At 42.2% G+C, this 22,478-nt stretch overlaps 1 protein-coding gene across 1 annotated transcript in view; it reads left to right on the forward strand.

The window, feature by feature from the left end:
• Positions 1–22,478, forward strand: part of DYTN (dystrotelin) — a 39,929-nt gene that overhangs the window by 1,001 nt on the left and 16,450 nt on the right. Inside the window, exons 2-8 of the mRNA XM_012725899.1 lie at positions 572–658; positions 7,546–7,620; positions 10,056–10,257; positions 12,748–12,833; positions 13,336–13,436; positions 19,568–19,639; positions 20,143–20,306. Of these exons, the coding sequence (XP_012581353.1) occupies positions 640–658; positions 7,546–7,620; positions 10,056–10,257; positions 12,748–12,833; positions 13,336–13,436; positions 19,568–19,639; positions 20,143–20,306 (719 nt within the window). The 5' untranslated portion in view covers positions 572–639. The remainder of the gene's footprint in view (positions 1–571; positions 659–7,545; positions 7,621–10,055; positions 10,258–12,747; positions 12,834–13,335; positions 13,437–19,567; positions 19,640–20,142; positions 20,307–22,478) is intronic.

Below are 22,478 nucleotides of genomic sequence, written 5' to 3' on the forward strand. Positions count from 1 at the left end.
TTTAACCTGCTGCTCCCCTCCAGTGGACTTCGTAGATCTGCCTGTTCTGCTCCCCACTCTGTCTCTGGTGAAGCCTCTTGCCACCCCTGAGCCTCTGGCCTGTACCCCAGTTCTGTATGAACAAATAAATAAATCTTAAAAAAAAATTAAATATTAACTGAAATGAAAGTGTGTGAGGGTAAAAGATAAGGTGTTCAAATGGATAGTATTTTTTGGAAGTTTAATATATAAAATTTTTTAGCATAATGATAGAAATATAAGCATTGAAAATTTCAATTTTTATCCTCTAAAATTTCAGTAAACGTAAATGTTTTTTGAGGTGAGACTCCAGTCTAAAACTCATACGATGTTGTAAAAGTGCAAAGTATTAATGGTGTTCCTTAGGAGTGCTCTGTTTCCAGAGATAGCCTTAAATTCCTAGACGTGTGGGACAGTACTCGAAGACTCTGCTCTGTTCCTCTTCCACCCTCCCATGAGACTTTTGAGTCTCTCTGAATACTTGATGTTCCTTCCTCGTTCCTCAGATGGAATGACTATTTTACTTATTATTTTCTTCCCCCAACGCTGCCAGATTTTCTGCTGAAAATGTGGTTCATTTCCAGTTACAGGGATTCAGTTGCCATCTGAGGAGTTTGCAAAATGGATCCAGATAAACAAGGTGAGTATGAGTATTATTGTCAAGTTTCTGAACATAGAACTTGTAAACAAAGAAATTAGGCACAGATGTTACATTTTCAGACTTCTGAGTTGCAGAAGAGTAGACATTTGGCAAATTCCTGACTATGAAAGAAACTATCACATGATTGAAAAGTCTTTTCTCAAAGATAATTCATAATTTATTAAAGAATATTTGGTCCATTGGCTCCAAAACACTAAAAATAATTTGTTAGGCTTGGTCTCTGTGTGACTGCATTTTAAATTGCTATTTAAATACACAACCAGAAACAGTGGCTTAGCTTATTTTTAAAGATCTTCATGGTTTACTATTAAAATAAGATCATTATAACTATTTTAATGTCAGGGCTAAGTTCACTGTACTATGTAGGTCCAAAATTGGAGAAAGTCTCACAGCTGTCACTGCATGAATATTTGATAAATGGTTATGGGAAGAGTAATTCCCTTCTCCCTCAGCATCAACATGGTTCCCAGGACTCGTCTGTGATATTTTAATTGCAGGATCTCATAGCAGCCTTACTCCCTTAGCTAAAATTTAGATTATTAACTTTGCTTGTTTTAGATAAAATCCTGTAACATCTCCAGTTATTTATCTGTAACAACATTATGAATGATTCAAATTATCTTTTGGTTTCCCAGATCTGGGCCCTGATTTCAATAAGCTTAACAAAGAGCAGTAGATAATTCATTCAAAGCTCACTTTTCCCTCCCAAAGCAGCATTTCTTCAATTTTATGTACATCAGAATCAGAATCCCTGGAGACTGATTGATCACTGGATTCACCTCTGGAGTCTGTGACTGAGTAGTCTAGGGTGGGGTTTGAGAACATGCATTTCTAGTATGTTCCTAAGCAAGGTGGATGCTTCTCACTTGAAACCACACTTTATTATTAAACTAGATAACGAATTGCTGAAAGATTCTATTACATTCATCTTAGTGCCCACAGAAAATGTCACCTATTGTTTGAAGCAAGAGCAGTTTCCCTATCAGATTGCTTCCCTGAACACGATCATATATCACTTATTTTGTTTGCTTTAAGCATCTAAGATTACAGTGTTTGTTGCTTTGGACTTGATAATATTCTGCAGCAATTTCTCCCTTTCTTGAGTTTTCTCCTCCGAGCAGGGGTAGAGAAAAGAGAAACAGCCACCGCCTGGGGTAACAGAGCTAAAGGTGATCACCTGGGGTACTCATTCATTTTCCACATTGTACTCGATCACAGCTTGCCATGTTATGCTGCATAACTTCATCAGATGACGCTGCAAAACATAACTTGACAGGAGTGTGATGGGCCAGATGGTAGAGTAGCTACAGAATCACTCTTCCACCAAGAATAGCATCTGGGAACCTGCAGAGTCCCTAATTTGCTGACTTTCTGCATTCATTTGGTGCATCTGAGGCCAACCAGAGCACAAAATCTGGCCATTTTCCAGAAAAAAAAAAAAAACAGTTGGGCATTATACTTTTGCAAATTATTTCCAGACTTTTATGCCTACTCTGAATTTATATTCTTCTCCAGATAGAGCAGAGTGGTGACCTCCACACACAAACTTTGGATTCGTGTTTTGAAACAGAACTTGTTTTTAAAGATTTATTTTATTTATGCATACAGAACTGTGGTACAGGCCAGCGTTGCAGGGGGTAAGAGGATTCACCAGAGACAGAGTGGGGAGCAGAACAGGCAGATCTACTGAAATTCACTGCTAGGAGCAGTGGGCAAGACAGGAGAGATCTGCCATGCCATGTGGGTCATGTCCCTGTGGGAGGATCAAACTCATGCTGCAGTGGCTGTGATAGCTTCATAATGTTGTGCTTTTAATCTATTGCACCACCAGGGAGGGCCCAAAACAAAACATTTTTTAAATATAAGGAAATATCAAGTGAAAGACTTAGGGCAAGTTGTAGATTCTTGATATGGGGGTACCTGTTCATAAAAAAGAGGTATTAAAGGTTTTCAAACAAGATCTCTTGTTGAATGATGTTTTCAGGCATGGCCCAACTTCACTTGAAGTGGTGTTTTCAGCTCATGATCATAGTTTGGTCATTGAATTGATATGGGTTCAGGAAGGGGCTGTGGTGTTCGAACTCCTCCAGGATGGGCCTGGCTGGGGCCAACATGTCACCCTCTCAGTAGTTCATTCCCTTCATACTCAGTAGTAGCCAAGACTTTTCCACACACACTCAAAGGCAAGAGACATTATTTTCTTAACCCAACTCTGAGTTAGTGTATTTGGTATCAAATTTAGACTGACTTAAGTTTGGGAAGGAGCCATCCCCTGTAGACAGAAACTTCCTACATCTTGATTCTGACCATCTGATCTGGAGTCTCACAATGGTCACTGTTGAGGGCTCTGTATTTGGCTTTGAGGTCTCCTTGATGACATGTCAAGACAGAACACAGAATTCCTTGCCAAGCCAGTAGCTTGTCTCCCTGTTTATACCATGCTGCCATTTCCTGCACATGACCCCTGAACCCCAACCCCAGTAGAGCCGCTCCCAGTTTCCAATCTAGACATCATCTTCTCTCCTGCTTCATAGAAAACAATGGTTAAAGTAACACTGAATTCAAAGCTGTTTTTCAGAGGGAAGAGACAGACACTGCATGGGTCTATGAGGAAGATGTTGAGGCTTGGGAAATGTGTAATCCAGGTCGGAACTAGTATAACAAAGCACCTCGCAGAGGGAACCTATTCTCTGTTCCACCAGCAATCCACTCACCTTTCCTATGCTCAGTCAGTGTGTCTATTTTGCTTTGATAAACAACATCCCCCTGCTCTCCATCCATAAAATTCAACTAATATTGATTGCAATTCTTCCATTCCCATGTGGGGGAAGGGGGCAGGAGCTGAGAAGCATTAATTTTTTGATGGACCCTCTAAACCAAGGCCTGACTGGGACTTGACTTCAAGGTGACCCTTCAAACACAAGAAGGGGTTAAATCTCCCAAAGCAATAAAAAGAGACCTTGGAACACACAAAGAAATGGACTCGGTAATAGCCTTTTCATTTTTCAAATTCTCCCACTGTTGCATGAAAAAGAAAGACATTAATATTGCCATAAATTATTCTGCCAAGGTTTGAAGCAATGACATCAACTGAATAGTTTTTTTGGTTCATGTTTTTAGGACCTTCTCCATAAATACTAGAGAGAGGGGAGAAACTTAAGAGAAAGAAAGAGAAGGCTTTTCCTTGGCCAATTATTCCAGTTTTCCTCAAAGTCTCAACTCAACTGTTTTTCTGTCTGTAAGAATAACACTTTGGGGCCCTTCCTGGTGGCGCAGCGGGTTAAAGCACTGCAGGAAGAAGCTTAAGCCACTTCAGAATGAGTTAGATCCCCGCCTGCCCCGGAGGGGCCCTCCCTGATGGTGCAGCAGACTAAAGTGCAGCACTTTGAAGTTAGCCACAGCCACTTCAATGAGTTTGATTCCCGCCTGCCCCGGAGGTGACCACATGGCGAGGCAGACCTCTCCTGGCCCGCCAGCTGCTCCCCTCAGCAGTGTATTTCCTCGATCTGCCTGTTCTGCTCCCCAATCTGTTCCTGGTGAATTCTCTCACCCTCTGCATCTCTGGCCTGTACCCCAGTTCTGCATGAATAAATAAATAAATCTTTTTAAAAAAAAGAATTAAAAAGACTTTGATATTGCAGTATAGCAATATCAAATTTTGTTGTTGAGTTATACTAGCTTCCTAAAATAAATTTGGAAGTATTCTGCATTTTTCTAATTTTGGGACCAGTTGATTGATAGGAATACACCTGTTCCTTGAAGATTTAAAGGAATTCACCTGCAAAGCTAACTCTACAGGTGGCTGTGTATCTTTGACACCTGTTTTCCTTTTTGAAGAGCCCTCTGTGGGTATTAGTCTTTCAAAAAAAAATTTTGGTATATTTTGATCATTTCCATTTTCTAGGATACCAGTTTCCAAATTTGCTGGCATAGAAATGTACATATGTTTTTCTGTTTTAAAATAAAATAATACTCATGTAAATATAAATCCTTTCTCATCTCTAATGTCTTACTTTTTTGTCTTTCTTCTTCTCTTAAACTTACCAAGGGTTTGTTTGTTTTTTCCGTAAAAAAACAGTTCTAGATTTTATCTCTAAACTATACTGCCATCCTGGTTTTATAACCCAATTAGTTAACTTAAGCATAGCTATTCAGAAATTTCCCCCTCACTTTTAGCCTCAAAACAAGGTTTAATTTCCACTTTGACCACATGGCTTTTAGGTGAATTTTAAAAACGTTTTCATAATGATAAATGTGTTTATCTTTTTATTGATTTTTTTTCTAGTTTTATTACATTATAGGACAGAGTCTTCTGTAACTTTTCTATTTTTTTAAGTTCATTAAGTTGCCTTTTAGCTGAATCATTATCAATCTTATCATCTGGACCTGAGCCACTGAAATAAATTATTGCATTTATTCTCACCCACAGCCCATTGGAGTGAGCATTATAAAGTGTGTATTGATCCTTGACACTTGCAAGAGAATGCAAATCCTTAACGAACTCAGAGCAACCAAACCCTGCCTTTCCCCATAATTCTCTTACACCTTCCTTACTGGGCTTCTGCACCCTCAGGCCTTTGTGCCTTTCACGTGTGCTTCCCTAGGTCTGTAGCACCATTCCCTCAAAGCTTTATTTCACTTTAATCCCCTGAAAATTTCCCTATTTCTTTTTAAGAGGCAGCTTTCACGTCACCTCCTTTGAAAAATATTCTAACTCTCTTATGGAACATTGAACTATGAATCTTATCTCTCCCTTGACACTGAACTTCTGATTTACCTTAGTGTCCTCAGTACCAACATAGTGGCTGACACTTGATATACTCAGTTATTGTATTTGTGTGGCAAATGAATCAATGAACAGCTAGCTTCGTTTTCTTTTTTTTTATGACAACTATAACATTTTCTAGAAGCAAGACTTGCACATAGTAGAAACTCAAGAGATACCTATAAACCTCAATTTTGAGAATTTTAAGGCTAGATAATACAGTATCTGTTTACTGGTCAGTGGTGTTCTTTTGGTTTTGCTTTTTCTACATATGAAGACTCATTATTTCAGTCCTAGGCATCAAAAACCTATGTTATGAGCTAGTCTTATATCTCTTCAATTAAATGAAAATCAAACTGTATATCAATGAGACAATTTTTTAAGATGCATTCATATATGCTTACAAGAACTGGGGTACAGGCCAGAGGTGTAGGGGTTGAGAGGCTTCACCAGAGGCAGAGTGGGGAGCAGAACAGGCAGATGTACTGAAACACACTGCTGAGGGGAGCAGCGGGCGAGACAGGAGAGGTCTGCTGCGCCATGTGGATCAACTCCCGGCCTGAGATTGCACTCTCATGCTGAAGCAGCTTCGACTCACTTCACAGTGCTGCTCTTTAACCTGTTGCCCCACCAAGAAGGGCCCCAGTATATATTTTTCAAGATTTATTTTTAATTATTATACATACAAGAACTGGGGTGTAGGCTAGAGGTGCTGGGTGGGTGGGTGTGAGAGGATTCATCAGAGATGGAGTAGGGAGCAGAACAGGAGGATCTACTGAAATACAGAGCTGAGGGGAGCAGTGCGGGAGGGAAGAGAGGTCTGCTGCGCCATGTGGGTCAGCTCCCTGCCTGCGGCGGAACTCAGGGCTGCGGTTGCTGCGGTTAGCTTCATAGTGCTGAGACTTACCCACCACTGCCCCACCAGAGAGGCCCTCAGTGAAACAAACTTAAATTGAGGGTCTTCAGTGGAAGTTAAATATAATTTTTTAAAAAACATGTAAATGCTCTAAGAGGAATGTACTATAATCCTATTTATCTGAAGAATAAACTGAAGATCAAAAAGTCAACTAATTTCCTCAAAGGAAAAGGAAGGAATAAAAAGGAAAAGGAAGGAATAAAAGCTTCTCCTCCACACTGTGAAATGAGCAAATGTGCTCAGTGCCCGAAATGTTGTGCTGATGGTGGTGGATGTCAAGAAGATATATAAATAGTCCTTAGCTCATTCTAGCACATGCTATTTATGTAAACACTAGGTAATATTTGCACATAGAGTGAAAATAACTATAAGCACTAAGAATTCAAGCACTCAGAGATGTCCACTCTTAACAACGTGGAGAAAGCCATGAGAAATTAAGTTCCTAGGGGTAAGAATTTTTTTTTAATTAATTATTTATTTATTTGTGCATACAGAACTGGGGTACAGGCCAGAGGCTCAGGGGTGGCGAGAGGCTTCACCATAGACAGAGTGGGGAGCAGAACAGGCAGATTGAGGAAGTACACTGCTGAGGGGAGCAGCGGGCGGGTCAGGAGAGGTCTGCCTCGCCATGTGGTCACCTCCGGGGCAGGCGGGAATCGAACTCATGTGGAAGTGGCTTTAGCTTCTCAGTGCTGTGCTTTAACCCGCTGCGCCACCAGGGAGGGCCACAAGGGGTAAGAATTTTTATTCGCTAATTGCCTTATTTCAAGGGCCTGGACTCATGAGAAGGTAATATATTAAAACCTCAATAAATGTTTGCAAAATGAGGAATTAGCTCTTGAGTCATTTTCATATGAATATAAAATACGTATGTATACATGCGACTAGATGCATTCACGTGTGTAGTTTTCTTCCTATTTGGTCCATAAAGCCATTGTTTTTAGACATATAATGTAGACAGCTTCACGGGGACGTACTCCTCACTGGAGGATTCCTTGGTCTGGCAAACTTAGAGGGTCCCTGGAGCCCTAAGAAACTTTCAGTTGCCAGGTAGAAAAAGAGCATTGAACCTTGACTTCCCCCCACAACATAAGTTGAGCAACATAATCTCTCTGATTCCTTTGTAGGATGTAGGTTTTATCTAATGAGTTGGCCCTTTATCCATATTTCATGTTTTCTTTACAGATGCTCTTAATAGTATTGAGAATTCCATTTATAGAACGGCCTTCAAATTACGATCAGTGCAATCTCTATGCCAATGTAAGTATTGCTTTCTTGAAACCCTTGAAATAATCTAACTATAGATGTAAAACTGACGTAAGGGGGTTTGGGGCTTTACCCATATGTTGGGTCTCTGTCTGACAATAGATAATGGTTGTGGATGAGAATTTAATGTCTTTTCCTTTTTACTTGGTTTCTGGAAAAACAATGGTTTCTTTCTCAGGAAATCAATATTGACACAAAATAAGATGATAAAAATTAGTTAGCTTACCATCTGTGCTTATAGATCTAAGTATAAAATGCATTATAACTACCACATAAAATTGACATCAAGTTACACCTCTTATTTCTATGTAAACATGCAAAATAGTAGATTAAAATGAATAACCCATGGGCCATAAATTCTGAAACTATCTCAAGAATTCTCTAAGAAATACTCTTTTGTATTAAATTCATATCTGATTGATGGCTATGGCTTTCTTTCTCTAGGTTGCTACCTAGGCAAAATAAGCTAAACTACAGTAAAAAGGCTTCTTCTATACAAATTCTCCAAAATTAAATTAATTGGTTCTAGCTATAAACCACAACAGGTACTTGGCATCTGTAAAGTTATTGATCTCTCATAACTTGTTCACTACATTTTCACAAAGTTACTGCATGTGAAGTGATTTATGATGTTTGTCCTATCAGACCTAAAGGAAGTTGTGTTATATGTGACATTTCTCAGAAAAGCTGCATTTTTTTATATTTTGTCATCTGCCACATTGGTCAACGACCAGTCGCTTTCAAAGTATGCTTTAGAAAGTGTGCATGGGGCTAAACAGGGTGGGAGAAGGAGGTTTAGGAATACTTATGAGAACTTCTCCTTTTTCTGATTTCCTTATTCTATGGAATTCTTAACTACAAAATGAAGTTTTCATTTTTAGTGACTGATACAAACAAATAAACTCACATATCTGTTATTAATCCACGGTTCTGCAAAAGGCAGAAAATTCCCACTAAAAATTTACCCCAGTTATGCTATTTTCCTGGAGAAGTTCTTCCACGAAAGTTAACACCCAGTATCTATATAAACCTTCATATCAATGCCTGTGTATGTCAAATTGAAGGAAATGCCTTTTTGGATTGTTTATTATGCCTGACATCAGAAATGTGACTATAAATAATCCTTGTGGGACACAGTAGCAATATGCAAAATCAAGGGTTAGAAAAGTTCTACCTGGAATAGCTGTCCAAACAAAAATTTGAAAACACACCAAATAAAGCCTTTCAAAACTGAGCTACGGCGTAACAGAAGTTGGAGAGCATCACTGCATAAAGCTTGTGGTGAGATTAATGGACACCACCATTATCTGTTTTGCTGTAATACAGGACTCTCAGCAGAAGACAAGAGCGTCTCGTGTACAGCTTTCCAGGCTGCGGTGATAGGTTTTGCGATTGATTAATGATAAAAGAGTTTTCAGCCTCCACCACCTGCAGCCAGGTTTTTATTAAACACATATCCCAAAACCTACTGCTCACTTCTTTAGAATCTCCCCCTGAAAAACAGTATCAGAGAACAAATAAAAATTTTTATTATACTTGCTAGATTTCTTATCTGTGAGGTTGATTTATGAAGTGGAGAAAAGTGCAGGGTTTTATCATTTCACTGGCTGAAGCCTTTCACAGGCCAGCAGCTCTCGATGCCACTGACATCCCCGCCTTTCAAATGGAACAAGTGGGTGTTTATTAATTTTGTCTGCCATCTTCTGTCTGCAGGAAACCATAGTGTTAGTTCTATTTTATTCGCCCTTATATTCACTGCCTTGTAAAATTTTTTAAGAGATAGGAAACATAAATATATAAGAAACAAACCATTTTTTTTTTTGTAAACGACTTTGGTCTTATTAAGTGTTTTCCCTAGACATAAACTGATGGAAACAAGTTCGAAAAAGAAATATTATTGAGGCAAGGGTGGCGTCTGAAGATTCACTAACTTCCCTTTCATAAAGATTATTGGGTTTTTAACAAAGGCCATTACATTTTAGCAGAAAAATTGTTTTCCTGCAGAGAGGAAAAACTATATTTGAACATGAAAGTTACATTTGCTCAATCCACTTAAAGAATATAAAAATGTTTCCTCCAACTTTGTATCACCGTGACCTAACTTCATCAGAAGGCTATTTTTCTAGTGTTTCACTTCCTTCCCTTTCCACTTCATTTCATAAAGCAACAATCTAGAATAATAGTGGGAATAAAGTTTCAAATGTGCTTTATGAACAGATAATGCTTTTTCCACGTCAAAATGACTATCAGAACAGTAATGCCTGAGTTATGTTTGAGATACGTGTCCAAATAGTGCCCCTGTCTCGTACCCTTGAAAGAAAGTTGTGCCATCAGAGGACAGACTTCATTAAGCACTAGATGACATTTGCTTGATTGGAAGTCTTTTGTTCCCCTGGAATATAAGACTCAATCTTCACCTGTTCCCACAGTGGACTTGATTGACAGTTCTCTCATCCAACGCTTCCTGCTTGATCAAAGTCTCTGGGAAGTGAAAGCAGGCTGCCTCTCAGTACAGCAGCTCTCCCAGGCACTTCAGGAGCTGTTTAGACAAGCCAGGCTGGAAAGGCCAGGACAGGTGCATCCCAGAGCGTCGGACCTCACCTTGAGCCTTCTCATGGCCCTGTACGACAGGTGAGGTGTGGGGACGTCATGGCTTCCAAGGCAGGGTTTCGTTGCTGCTGGCCATTGACTTTGGTGTTGTCTGATATTTGCTTACGATCTCAAATGTAAGAAGGCTTTTTTTGTTTTCGACAAATACACTACTCTTTCAAGAAGGGAAGGCAGAAGTACATACCAGCCACCTTACAGAGAGATTGACAGATGGTGGAAGGGGAAAAATCCACATTTGCCTTTCGCTCATACCCGTTCGTTTTCACGCTACAGAACCATGCACATCTTTTGTTCAGGTGATTATATACCTATACAAATGACAAGGTTACACCTTTCTTGAGTCCCCAGATGCTTATTTCTTTGTTCCTTTATCACCAACATTTAAGTTTTTGCTTTGTTTTGCTCCTCAGGTGGAGTGAAATTGAATACCCTGTGCATGGGTGACTTAGCGGTGTCTAAGTCCATCTGGGCTTAAACAGCATTTATTTCTCACAATTCTGGAGGCTGAAAGTCCAAGGGGGAGTTCGAGGGCAAGGTACAGACATGGTGTCTGGAGAGGTCTGGCTTCAGGATTCCTGGAGGACACTCTACTTGCTGTGTCCTCACAGGGCAGAGACAGCATCGCTCTCTGGAGCGACCAATTTATAGGGCACCGATCCAGTTTATGAGGACCCCATCTGGATCTACATAATCACCTTCCAAAGATCCATGTCCAAATTCCCATGTGTTGGGTATTTGGATTTATATATATTTTATATACATTTTATGTATTTACCCCACATATGTCATATCTATATGGTATAAATAAGTGGTTAGCTCATTGCACCTATAACAAGTTTAGACCACTTCAAGGCCTGGCTGTGTGTGCTCCAGTCACTGGTGTTCTGTGTGCATGTGTGTGCTTGTGTTTTTCACTGAGCTCTGGTGTCTGCCACTCCTCTACCCCACTTCAGTGGTTGACCATATGTGTTCTTGATCCACAAGGTCTGATCCTTTCCAGTGGATTCTGAAAAGTCCTAATGAACAAAATGGCTTCATTTTTTTTGTAGTTTAATTAAAACGTTTTATTTATGTTAGCTTTTCTCGGGATATATATTGCCACCCCCTCCATTTATTTGAAAGGCCTGTACAACTACCTGTGACACTGACTGTACAGTGTGAAAGTGAAATGTTTAGCAGCTGACTTTTCCCCCTAAGTTGAAAAGTAGAAATCCTATTAATTATCCCTAAAATCAATGCTGTGTAGTAGTGGTATTTTGAGGCTGCGGGGTCCTTCTTATATGTTTTAATTACTTAGGAGCCACCCACATCCTTTTTACTCTACGTGTCTTAATTCCTGTTTTCATGGTTGCAGAGACTTTCAGCATTATAGGTGCCCTGGTCGCAACCCAAATCCACTTGTCAAACCCACTGCCCAGATCTGAAGTTCTAGTTTACCTGCCAGGTCGCCATCTGCATGGACGTCCCAAAGCAGCTCAGAGGTATATTCAGACACTGTCCTTTGCACTAAGGGTGACTAACATCTGCCCTTCCAGATTCTGCTAGATCTCCCTTGTCTACATCAAAGAGTCCAGAGGAATATGGACACATTTCCCATCCCACTTGGAGAACAAAGCTTCAAGGACCAGTCAGTATAGAAAACGTTTCACATTGTTTTGAAAAATAATGCTTTTCCTGTGTTGCTTCAGATATTTTCATTTCATCCTTGAACTAGACATTGCATACTTAATAAGTTAAGGTTTAATAAAATTGGGAGTACACCAGGAAAAAATAGCCACCATGAGTAGAAAGCATTTGGAAAATGCAAAGATCAAAGGAAAAGAAGTATCATCCCAAAAGCTTACCCCCACGGGCAAATAGTTTCTAGCAAAAGCCTTTCAGCATTTTCATTTTTAGCTTGTTATTTATTTTTATTGCATAGATGATAAACATTTCTCGAGTTATTTTTCCATGATTTTAGTCTCCTTAAGTAGCTGGTCAAGGTCTTTCTGTCATGGCTGAGATAACATCAGCACCTGCCTCTGACAATCCTGTTTGGGCACACTGGTCTGTGGGTTTGGAGAAAGCACAGTCAGTGAGTGGGCCAAGGATGGGTCGGCTCTGAGCCAGCGTCTGTGAGCTGGGGATGTTCTCATATAAGCATATGTGGCTCCTGTGACTGGCTTTTGGGTCTTTGTCTCTGTTGTTTGATCACCAGGCATCTGAGTCACGGGGAAGTGAAAGTACAGCTGTGGACAGCTATAACCCCAGGACCTGACTCAATCCCTAACATAGAGGAGGCACCCGATAAATATCCCTAACATGTGAATGAATGAACAATGGAATGATTGATCCAGTGTTTTTATTCAATTCTTAGCCCTGTCAAATTCTAGATACAGGAAAACAAACCTGAGAAAACTAGAACCTGTAACACTATGCCAGCAACATCCATTAGTAGCAATGGTTTTGACTAACAGCATGTCCAGGAATAACCCTGCTTGCCCTGTGCTTGCCTCTGTTTGGTCCACTCAGCACAGGAACAGGTTTTCTCAAGCGGGTGCCTGCAGCCGCAGCCCTAACAGCCCTCGCGAGCGACTGCCCTCTCACTAAGTACAGAGGTAATGTCTGGTGTTTCGAACGTCTGCAATGTAGCCGCCTCCACGTCTCCTGCATGTCATCTTCTTCACCCCCCTGCTCCCCCATCTCTCCACCACGACTCCAGTTCTTCAGCACATGCTTAGCATGACCTTGGACTTTTCAAGGAAATGACACATTCCTTCTAAAATACTTAGAATTGGTTGTCCTTCATCATTATTTGTTCAGAGGTAATTCAGATACCAATAGTCATTATTCCACTAAGATTGGGACTTAGCTCTTAACACCCTTTATCAACCTCACCATCTCATCACTCATGTCCTGAGTTATCAAGAGATGGAAATGTGAGTGGGTTTTCATATGTGGTCAAATGAAGACTTCAAACTAGCAAGTCAGTAATCATGAAATGTAATGTTCACCCCTTTTCCCTTCATATGCACTAGTAACCCATTCAGAATTCAAGGCACCTACTTACTCTTCAGGAGATATTGCATGTATGCCATTGAGAGATTCCTGTATGTCTAGCTCTTTTTCAGCTCTATGCAGAAAATAACAGGGGAGGTTATGATTCTGGAGCCCGTATGACCCGAAGGGCTTTGAGAAGCCTCCTAACAGATCTGCAACAGGTAAATTCCCCCATACTCAAGAAGCCTAAACTTACTAACTAGTTCTCTGGGCAACCCTGCTCTTCTCAAGCCTCTACTGGTGTCTAAGTGGACGTCTGGCTCATTGTACTGCTTCCTCGCTGGTTTCACCAACTCAATCTCTTCTCGCTCCCACACAGCAGCCCATTGACTTTTTGTAAACCCAGTGTCTTCCATCTGCTTACTTTCTTCATTGGTCATTTATGTCTATACTGCAAAGTCTACATGCCTTAACATCATAAATAAAGGCCTCATGGGTTGACCCCATCTTTCAAAAGGAAGTAATGTTACATAAAACTTCATACTGACATAAAATGGATATTTCTTTGGTGATCACTTTGGCAGAACATATACATTTATTTATTAATGAAAAGCAGACTCCAGTACTCCTTGGTGGCACAAGGGTCTACCTCTCAGCGCTATGAAGCTGTCAGTAGCCACTGCAGCACCAGTTCAATCCCTGGCCAGGGAGCTGACCTACATGGCACAGCAGACCTCTCCTGTCTTGCCCACCACTTCTCTCAGCAGTGTATCAACCCACCTGTACTGCTCCCCACTCTGTCTCTGGTGAATCCTCTCACATACACAACCCCACACCTCTGGCCTATACATACCCAGCTCTTGTATGTATAAGTAAATAAAATAAATCCTTTCAAAAAACAAAGAGGGCACACTAAGTTACTACAACTAGTTGAAAAAAAGTAACCAAAGAATAAGCTGACAGATTAGGAATATTATTATTATAAATTTGCAGGTGGATGTAAGACTGACTTTTAGGGGAAGAGGAGAGTTATCCCTCCTCCGGGACACGACTTATTCACTTGCCTGTAGATTTGATTTAGAGTTATTTGTATTTTTGTCCTTTTCTAGACATTAATTTCAATCTCCAAGGAGTTGTAAATAGTCCAAAGACAGATCATCAGTTCAGATGATCCCCTTTGTAATGCTCCCTAGTGACTTCTGCTTATTCTGTTTTCCTTATACTCCCTCCATCCTTTCTGTCCCTGCTTACCAAACATTGACCAGGCCTGACAGACACTCACCAGGTTCTCCAACCCACGTTGCCTGTCTGCAGCACCATTGCCTACTCTCACCTGACACTGGTCATAGTCAAGATCCTCCAAAATTCAGTCACATTGTCACTAAGCTTCTCTAACGCCTCATGTACAACTCTGTCGCAATACCTGTCTGATTTCATTGCTGCAACCACTGGGCACATGCCCCCACCGCAGACAGCTTCCCTTCCGAGACCATGGAAAGTACTAGAAAATAGGCTTTCAACAGATGCCTAAAGAAAGCACAGATGAAATGAAATGCTGAATAGTTGAGGTTTCCACCATTTACTGAACTTCAAGAATGTGCAAATTTGACATCATTACCCTTACTAGGAATTAAACCTCCTTTAAGTAAAAGTGTTTTTTTTTTAAAAGATTTACTTATTTATGCATACAGAACTGGGGTACAGGCCCAAGGTGCAGGGGCAGTGAGAGGATTCACCAGAGACAGAGTGGGGAGCAGAACAGGCAGATCGACGAAGTACACTGCTGAGGGGAGCAGCAGGCAGGTCAGGAGAGGTCTGCTGCGCCACGTGGGTTACCTCCTGGGTGGGGATCAAACTCACACTGAAGTGGCTGTGGCTAGCTTGCAGTACTGCGGTCTACCTGTTACACCACCAGGGAGGGCCCCTAAGTAAAGGTTTTTTATATGTTAATGTGACTTAAAATGATGGAACCAAAGAGGAACTTCTGTGTGGACCTGGCAGTCTCCAGCTGTGCAGTGAGTGGCTGCTGTCTCACTCAGCTTCACCCCCTAGGCCAAGGATCCCATCTCTCCCTCTATAAATCCCCAATCTAGGTTTCCTGAACTGTAAAGTCATAGTGATTACTGTGATTTTTCTTCTGGAGCTAGACTAGAAGGAAAGAAAAAAAAATCTTTTTCCTCTGCCATCTTATATTCTTGGCCTGGGGCCCTGTAAACTAGACTGGTAAGACAGGTTAACAAGCGAAAGACAAACAAGAGTTTATTAAGGTGTGCGCCTGAGAAGAGCATCACAATGGGATGGCTAGGACTCTGGCTCACCCACCAGAAAGAAGATGCCTGGGGCTTCCAGGTGCAGGGAGGCAAGCGATGATAGGTGGTCAGAAGACTGGAGAACAGAGGCTCTTCAGAAAAAAAAAAAATTGAAGATGCATTTACTTATGCGGTAGGGGAGAGGATTCACCAGAGACAGAGTGGGGAGCAGAACAGGCAGATTGACTGAAATACACTGCTGAGGGGAGCAGTGGGGGAGACAGGAGAGGCCCTGCCACGCCATTTGGTTCGGCTCCCTGGCCAAGGTTCGAACTCCTGATAAGAGTTAAGAGTCCTCCTCTTCTGGTAGAGATGAGACACCTTTGACAAATGGAAACTTCCTTTACAAAAGGAAAATGTATTCCATTTATAGAGCCTTTCCTGCACCTGCTGTTTCTCAGTGGCCTTTATCTCAAAGTGTTGAGTCCAGCAACACCACACTGATAAAGAAGCAGGTGTCGTGGAGCAGGTGCATAATGCAGGGTGTCGTTCCAGAGCAAGATCCTGGCCTTTTTTTTTTTGACAAACAGCATTAGTCATATGGGGAAGTAGAAAAGGGGAGGGAGTAGAAGGAAGAGGACAAGCATGGAACTGTATTCTCATCTGCTGATGGTTTGGCTGACTTCGCAGTCAGGATTTCAGTCTTATCAATAGGCATTCCACTGACCAGCTTCTGGAGTCCTTCATTATATATCAGTCAACACCCCCCCACACATACCCCAGCCCCAGGCGTTCCCGGTCATACCTCGGGATGCACACCCTGCCCAGAGTGATGTGGCGATACTGCTCTTAATTGATTTGCAAGTCACCTTGTAGGGTTGGTCTCCTAGGACCAGGCAGTTCTGACCTTGCTTTAGAATACAGAACTGTAGGTGACAAAATGGAGGCTGGATAGGCCACTTAAGATTAGCAGACCCACATCAAAGTACTCCATATACTAAAGAGACATAATATGGGGTGCCATATTCCCATATCCTTAAGGACCAAGGACCTGAACTGGAGATAGTCAAGATGGGAGGGAGAAGAGAAGATGGAGTAAGGGGAACATGATAGAACTCTAGAACAAGGAGTAACTTACCCTTCTTTTACTCTTGATATTTATGTTTATATAGTTACAACTATTAACATTGAATGTATTCTGGAAATTCCAAACACCTACTTTGTAGGTGGAGTGACAATTTTAAATTGTCTTTCAAGACTCAGCTAGGTGGTTTTTAACAGGACCCGGAACGGGTCCTGCTCCCAGTCTTCTCTGACTCTCAGCCGTTTCCCCATAGTCTCTGCATCTCAAGCCTCAGTGCAGGGCTGGGGAGCGTGGGAGAAGCTGCCCACCCATTTGGGTGCTCAGACTTGTAGGATAGTGTGTTTAGAAGGCAGATGAACAAAAGGAGGTGAGGTGAAGGGCATTTTCCTTCTGTAGAGCAGCTTGTGCTCACTTCTTGACTGCTACAACTGGCCCCCAGCCCGCACCCAGCCAACAGGCCCTAAACCCATGCCTTTGTGCCAGGGCCTTTGTGCCAGGTGAAACTGAGGTCAACGGTGGCCAAAGTTCTGCACCCAGAGCTGCCTCCCTCTCCTGCATCCCCCCACCCCACCTCATTAGTATGTTCCTGGGAAGCTGCTGGGAAGGTTGAGATTTGCATAGCAAATTACCATCCCATTACCTTCCATTAAGACCTCAGCGATGGATTCCCATAGAAATTCTAGGCCCCACTGTGCGATTCCAACTCCTCCTCCCCAGATCCTAATTATCATTTCAAGTGGTGCTCCGCCGGTACCAGCATGCAATCTACTCATGGGCCTGCTTCCATAGAACACCTGCAAGAAATTAGTCAAATGGGCAATTAATCCACAAAATCTTTATGCTCACACTTAAAGCTAAAAATGTAGGCTAAAACCTACTACAGAGTGAATTTTCTTTCCACTACTGTCAGAATAAGAGCTGGCAACTCAGTCCCATCTGAGCCACTTTCCTTATTTTGCAAGTGAGGATAAACCCCTTTTCTAGGGCTCAAGGACACCATCTGAGAAGTCCAGTTAGTGTATCAGCACTCACAGGCCAGAGTAAGGGTAATGAGTTGTTTTTTCAGACAAGGGCCAAACAATGTAGGAAACAGTTACTTACATTCAGCTGGTAACAGGGTTATTATCCATTTAAAGCACATGCCATCTACTATTACGCAAATGTTTGTTGACTTCTGCCTGGCTAATTGTCAGCAAAGTGGTTCTAAGTGCCACTTTCCTGATTAGAAGAATGTTTATTCGAGTTGATGGACTCAGCAGGGGGAAGCTTTGAAATTACTTCTGTGCTTGCAGGCAGGGGCATGAAGGCCCCTGCTTACACCACATCTGACGTGAACAGGGACCCCCCACCGCATGGGCGTAAATGGAGGTGACAGGTACATGGATCTGTGCATAAAGATAATGTCAGAGCCAGGTCCCTTTAGTTAAACTCCATATGGTGACTGTGGCTGGAAATCACAAGTAAAGTGCAGATTGAGTCATTAGACTAGATGGAAGGTTAGGGAGTGACAAGACTTTGTGAACAGCCTCAACAGAATAGGAGCTTTAAAGTGATATCTCAACTAATGAGTGTTTTTAAAAATAAATGTTTACTGAGGTAACATTGGCTTATAACACATTACATAAGTTTCAGGTGTACAGAGTCATATTTTGAGACTTGTATTTGCTATATCACAATCACCGCACAGCCGACCCCCTTATCTGACTTAGTCTTCCCTATCCCCAGCCTTCTTCCCTACCAGTAATTTCTAATCTGTTGTTTTTCTTTGTTTTATGGGTGCTTTTGCTTAGCTTCTTGTCTCCTGCGTGACTTAAATCATACGGCATTTGTCTTCCTCCTTCTGATTTTACCTCGCATAATCTCTTCACAATCCAACCACGCTGTCACTAGTGGCAAGACTTACTCATTTTTTATTGCTGAGTAGTATTCATTGTTACCTCTGCCCTATTTTCTAAATCTTTTCATCCATCAGTGGGCACATAAGTCGTTTCCATATCACTTTTTCTTTTTACCTTGAGCAAAATATCAAATCTCAATCACTCTTTACTTTAATCAAAGGTAATGACTGCCCTGCCTCAGAAATTGACATTGTTAAACTGAGATTATATGACCTGCTTGCGAGGTTTTCCTTAAAAATATTCTAAAGTTTACCACCATGTTGTTGTTATATATAACTCAGGTAAATGAAAGCAAAGAAAGGTGAAAATCACTTGAATGGATCATCAAAAGTGAACAATGGGACCCTCTCTGGTGGCGCAACAGGTTGGGGCAAGGCACTATCAAGCGATTCATAGCCACTGCTCAATTCCCATCAGGGAGCTGACCCACATGGTACAGCAGACCTCTCCTGACCCGCCCGCTGCTCCTCTCAGCAGTGTACTTCATCCATCTGCTTGTTCTGCTCCCCACTCTGTCTCTAGTGAATCCTCTCACCATCTCTGCACCTCTGGCTTGTACCCAGTTCTCGTGAACAGGGACCTCCCTGGTGGTGCAGCGGGTTAAAGCACAGCACTAAGAAGCCAAAGCCAGTTCAGCATGAATTCAATCCCCGCCTGCCCCGGAGGTGACCACATGGCACAGCAGATCTCTCCTGACCCGCCTGCTGCTCCCCTCAGCAGTGTTCTTCGTCAGTCGGCCTGTTCTGCTCCCCGCTCTGTCTCACATGAATCCTCTCACTGTCCCTGCGCCTCTGGCCTGTACCCCAGGTCTGTATGCACAAATAAATAAATCTTCAAAAAAAAAAAATGAACAATGTAGTTATTCCTGTTTTGACTCAATTACCAGATTTTCCTCTCACCCATTCCCTCCCACTTCTTCAACTTGCTCATCTGTCGTGCCTACTCAACCATGGTGCCAAACCCACACATTTCTTTGCTTGGATTCATCCACTGAGTTGATCTACCCTCAGACCCCACATACTCATGACCCCCCAACTGTAAATCACCATCACTCAGGGACACTAGCTCCATGGCCACCTACTTCTCTGTTTTCCTAACAGCTGATGTCTGGACTCTTGCAGATCCCGACTGTGGTGGGGGAGAGTCGGGCTTCCTGCTCTGTGGAAAGCGCTATCCGCAGCTGTTTCCAAGGGGTGAGTGCTGAGACATGGGGGTAGGCCAGTTGCTGACTGATTTAAATTACAGACCTTTGACTCCACAGAGTGCTGCAGGTAGACTTGCCTTTACATGTGATAAAAGTTCTCTAGCAGGGCCCTCTCTGGTGGTGCAGCGGGTTAAAGCACAGCACAAAGAAACTTAAACCACTTCCACATGAGTTCGATCCCCGCCTGCCCCGGAGGTGACACACATAGCGAGCCAGACCTCTCCTGACCCGCCCGCTGCTCCCCTCAGCAGTGTACTTCTTCAATCTGCCTGTTCTGCTCCCCGTTCTGTCTCTGGTGAATCCTCTCACCCTCTGCATCTCTGGCCTGTACCCCAGTTCTGTACGAATAAATAAATAAATCTTAAAAAAAAAAAAAAAAGTTCTCTGGCAGAACTGCCAAAAAACAGAGCCAGGAAAGAAAGTGCATCCTAATGTATACTAGAGACAAAAGTATTGACAAGAAGCACGTCTCAGAGTGTCACCGTTTTACAGGTATTGAGCCCAGCCATCAAAGAAGAAAAATTCCTCTCTTGGTTACAGACTGAGCCTCCCATCCTTCTGTGGCTCCCGACCTGCTACAGATTATCTGCCACGGAAATGGCCACTCACCCTGTGTGCTGTGGTATCTGTAGGACCTTCCCGATCACAGGACCTAGGTATGGTGGCTTGGAATTTCTTGGGCGGTCATTTTCCAAAGGTGGAGCTGTGTCTCTTCAGGTTCTTGTAGTCCTTTTCACACATCTGGAACTCGGGTGATTTTTTTCTTTTCAAAATAATTTTCTGTGTGAGGAATCCTGGCTGATTATAAATAGATTTTTAATAATGAGTGGAATATTAAATTATTCCACTGAAATATAGTCTAACCAGTAGACAATGTTATTTCTTTAAGGATAAGAAAGTTTTTCCCTTTTGTCACAAAAGACATTTTTAAACATTTTGGAGTTATCCACAATAATGAGTGACAATAATAAGTCTACGTGTATTAAGCATTAAACGAGAGTAGACCGACTGGTTCTTCTAGATCATTTCTCTTAAAATTTGTTAAGATCACCGAGAAGGTGATATTATTACTCTAATTTGCAGAGAACCTGAGTAAGCTTAGGTTCACCTGGCTAGCAAGGGGCAGCCTCTGGCAGGTTGACTAGCGATTTCGTTTAGCAATCACGATGCGATGCTGCCCCCTAGTGTCCACGGTACTGTTCAGCACCCCCCGCCAAAGGAATCATCCAGTTTTAGGGGAACCGCTCAGACAGCTCTCTCCACAGAAATAAAAGGCAGATTTGAAAACTAGATTTGAAGGTGGGAAGATTCAGGCTTTGAGGATGACTGTCAAAATTCCATTTTAGAGAAAGGGTGTTGCTGCCTCCCATCAATAGCAACTGTATAGATGTGAGGAGAATCAGCGGCATTGAGTGTCAAGACTGACAAGCAGCTAACAAGAGAAAGGCAGGTGCTCAGCAGGAGCCAGGAGGAACAAGAACTCCCTGAGCCCCTGGCTCCTACTTAAAATCTCTTCTTTCCTGCCTGTACTTTGACTTAACTAACCCAGACCTACACGATGCCTCAGCAGATACAAAATAGTTCTGCAGAGTCCACTAACAATCTAGAAATCTATTTTTAATTTTGCTATGAAATTAGTTGTGGGGTCCTCCTTGGTGGTGTAACGGGTTAGAACCCCGCACTGCAAGCTAGCACAGACGCTTCGGTGAGACGGAGGTGACCCTCGTAGCGCAGCAGACCTCTCCCGACCCGCCTGCTGCTCCCCTCAGCAGTGTACTTCGTCGATCTGCCTGTTCTGCTCCCCACTTTGTCTCTGGTGCATCCTCTCACCACCCCTGCACCTCTGGCCTGTACCCCAGTTCTGTGTGCATTATAAATAAATCTTTAAAAGAAAACAGTTATGATTTGCAGAGAATTCTGAGGACACAGCAAAACTTTACTCATGAAAAACGCTTTGCTATGAACAGAACTTTCAACAATAAAACATATGAATGGACAGGACTGTTGGACACCAGGCAAGCCAAACCAAAGAAATCTCCACAGTACAATGGGAAAAGAAAACACATTTTTGTATTGCATAGTGGAGGACTGTGGATATGATTTTCCATGTTATTTGCAGAGGGTCATTATTTAACCAGCAAACAAGTATGGGATACTTTATAACTATCCTGCACTGGACCAGATATAAGATTCACTTTGCAATTATATAGAACACAACTTCTATGCTGAAGTATTTTTTCAAAATTACTATGGATACACAAAACCATGTTATTCCTGTTTTATAAAAAGCCAAAGCTGAGTTTGAATGACTTTCTCTCGGGTCACTTTGAAAAACTGGGAAAGCACAGGACATGAACTGACACATTGTAAGTTTTAGATTATATCCCTCTGTTTTGAGAATGGGTGAGCTTAAGATCCTCTTAGAAATGCCTCCACGCCAAGCACCCTGCCCTGGGTGCCCCAGGCAAAGTTCATACCTCAGATAAGCCACAGCTGTGACCTGGGGAAATGCTGGAATTCAGTTTCTTTGTAAGTAAAATGAGGAAGGATAGTTTATGTCTTAGGCTTCTTTAGCCATGGCCTTCTGCCTTGGATATTGCTTGAATGTATTACAACCCGAGCCTAAATTTGTGGGTTTGGCTCTCAGAAAACTCTAGCAATAACCTCCCGTCTTTTAGTTTTAGTGAGATTAACACAGGCACCATAAAGCAACTGTGACTGCTGGTCAGGCGGTAGCAGGAAAAGGAGGGGCAGAGGCTTGACTTGCCCCTGATTCTCCTCACATCTATACAGTTGCTATTGATGGGAGGCAGCAACACCCTTTCTCT

The sequence above is a fragment of the Condylura cristata genome, unplaced genomic scaffold, assembly GCF_000260355.1.
Source record: "Condylura cristata isolate star-nosed mole 26May11 unplaced genomic scaffold, ConCri1.0 scaffold00002, whole genome shotgun sequence".
Taxonomy (NCBI): Eukaryota; Metazoa; Chordata; class Mammalia; order Eulipotyphla; family Talpidae; genus Condylura; species Condylura cristata.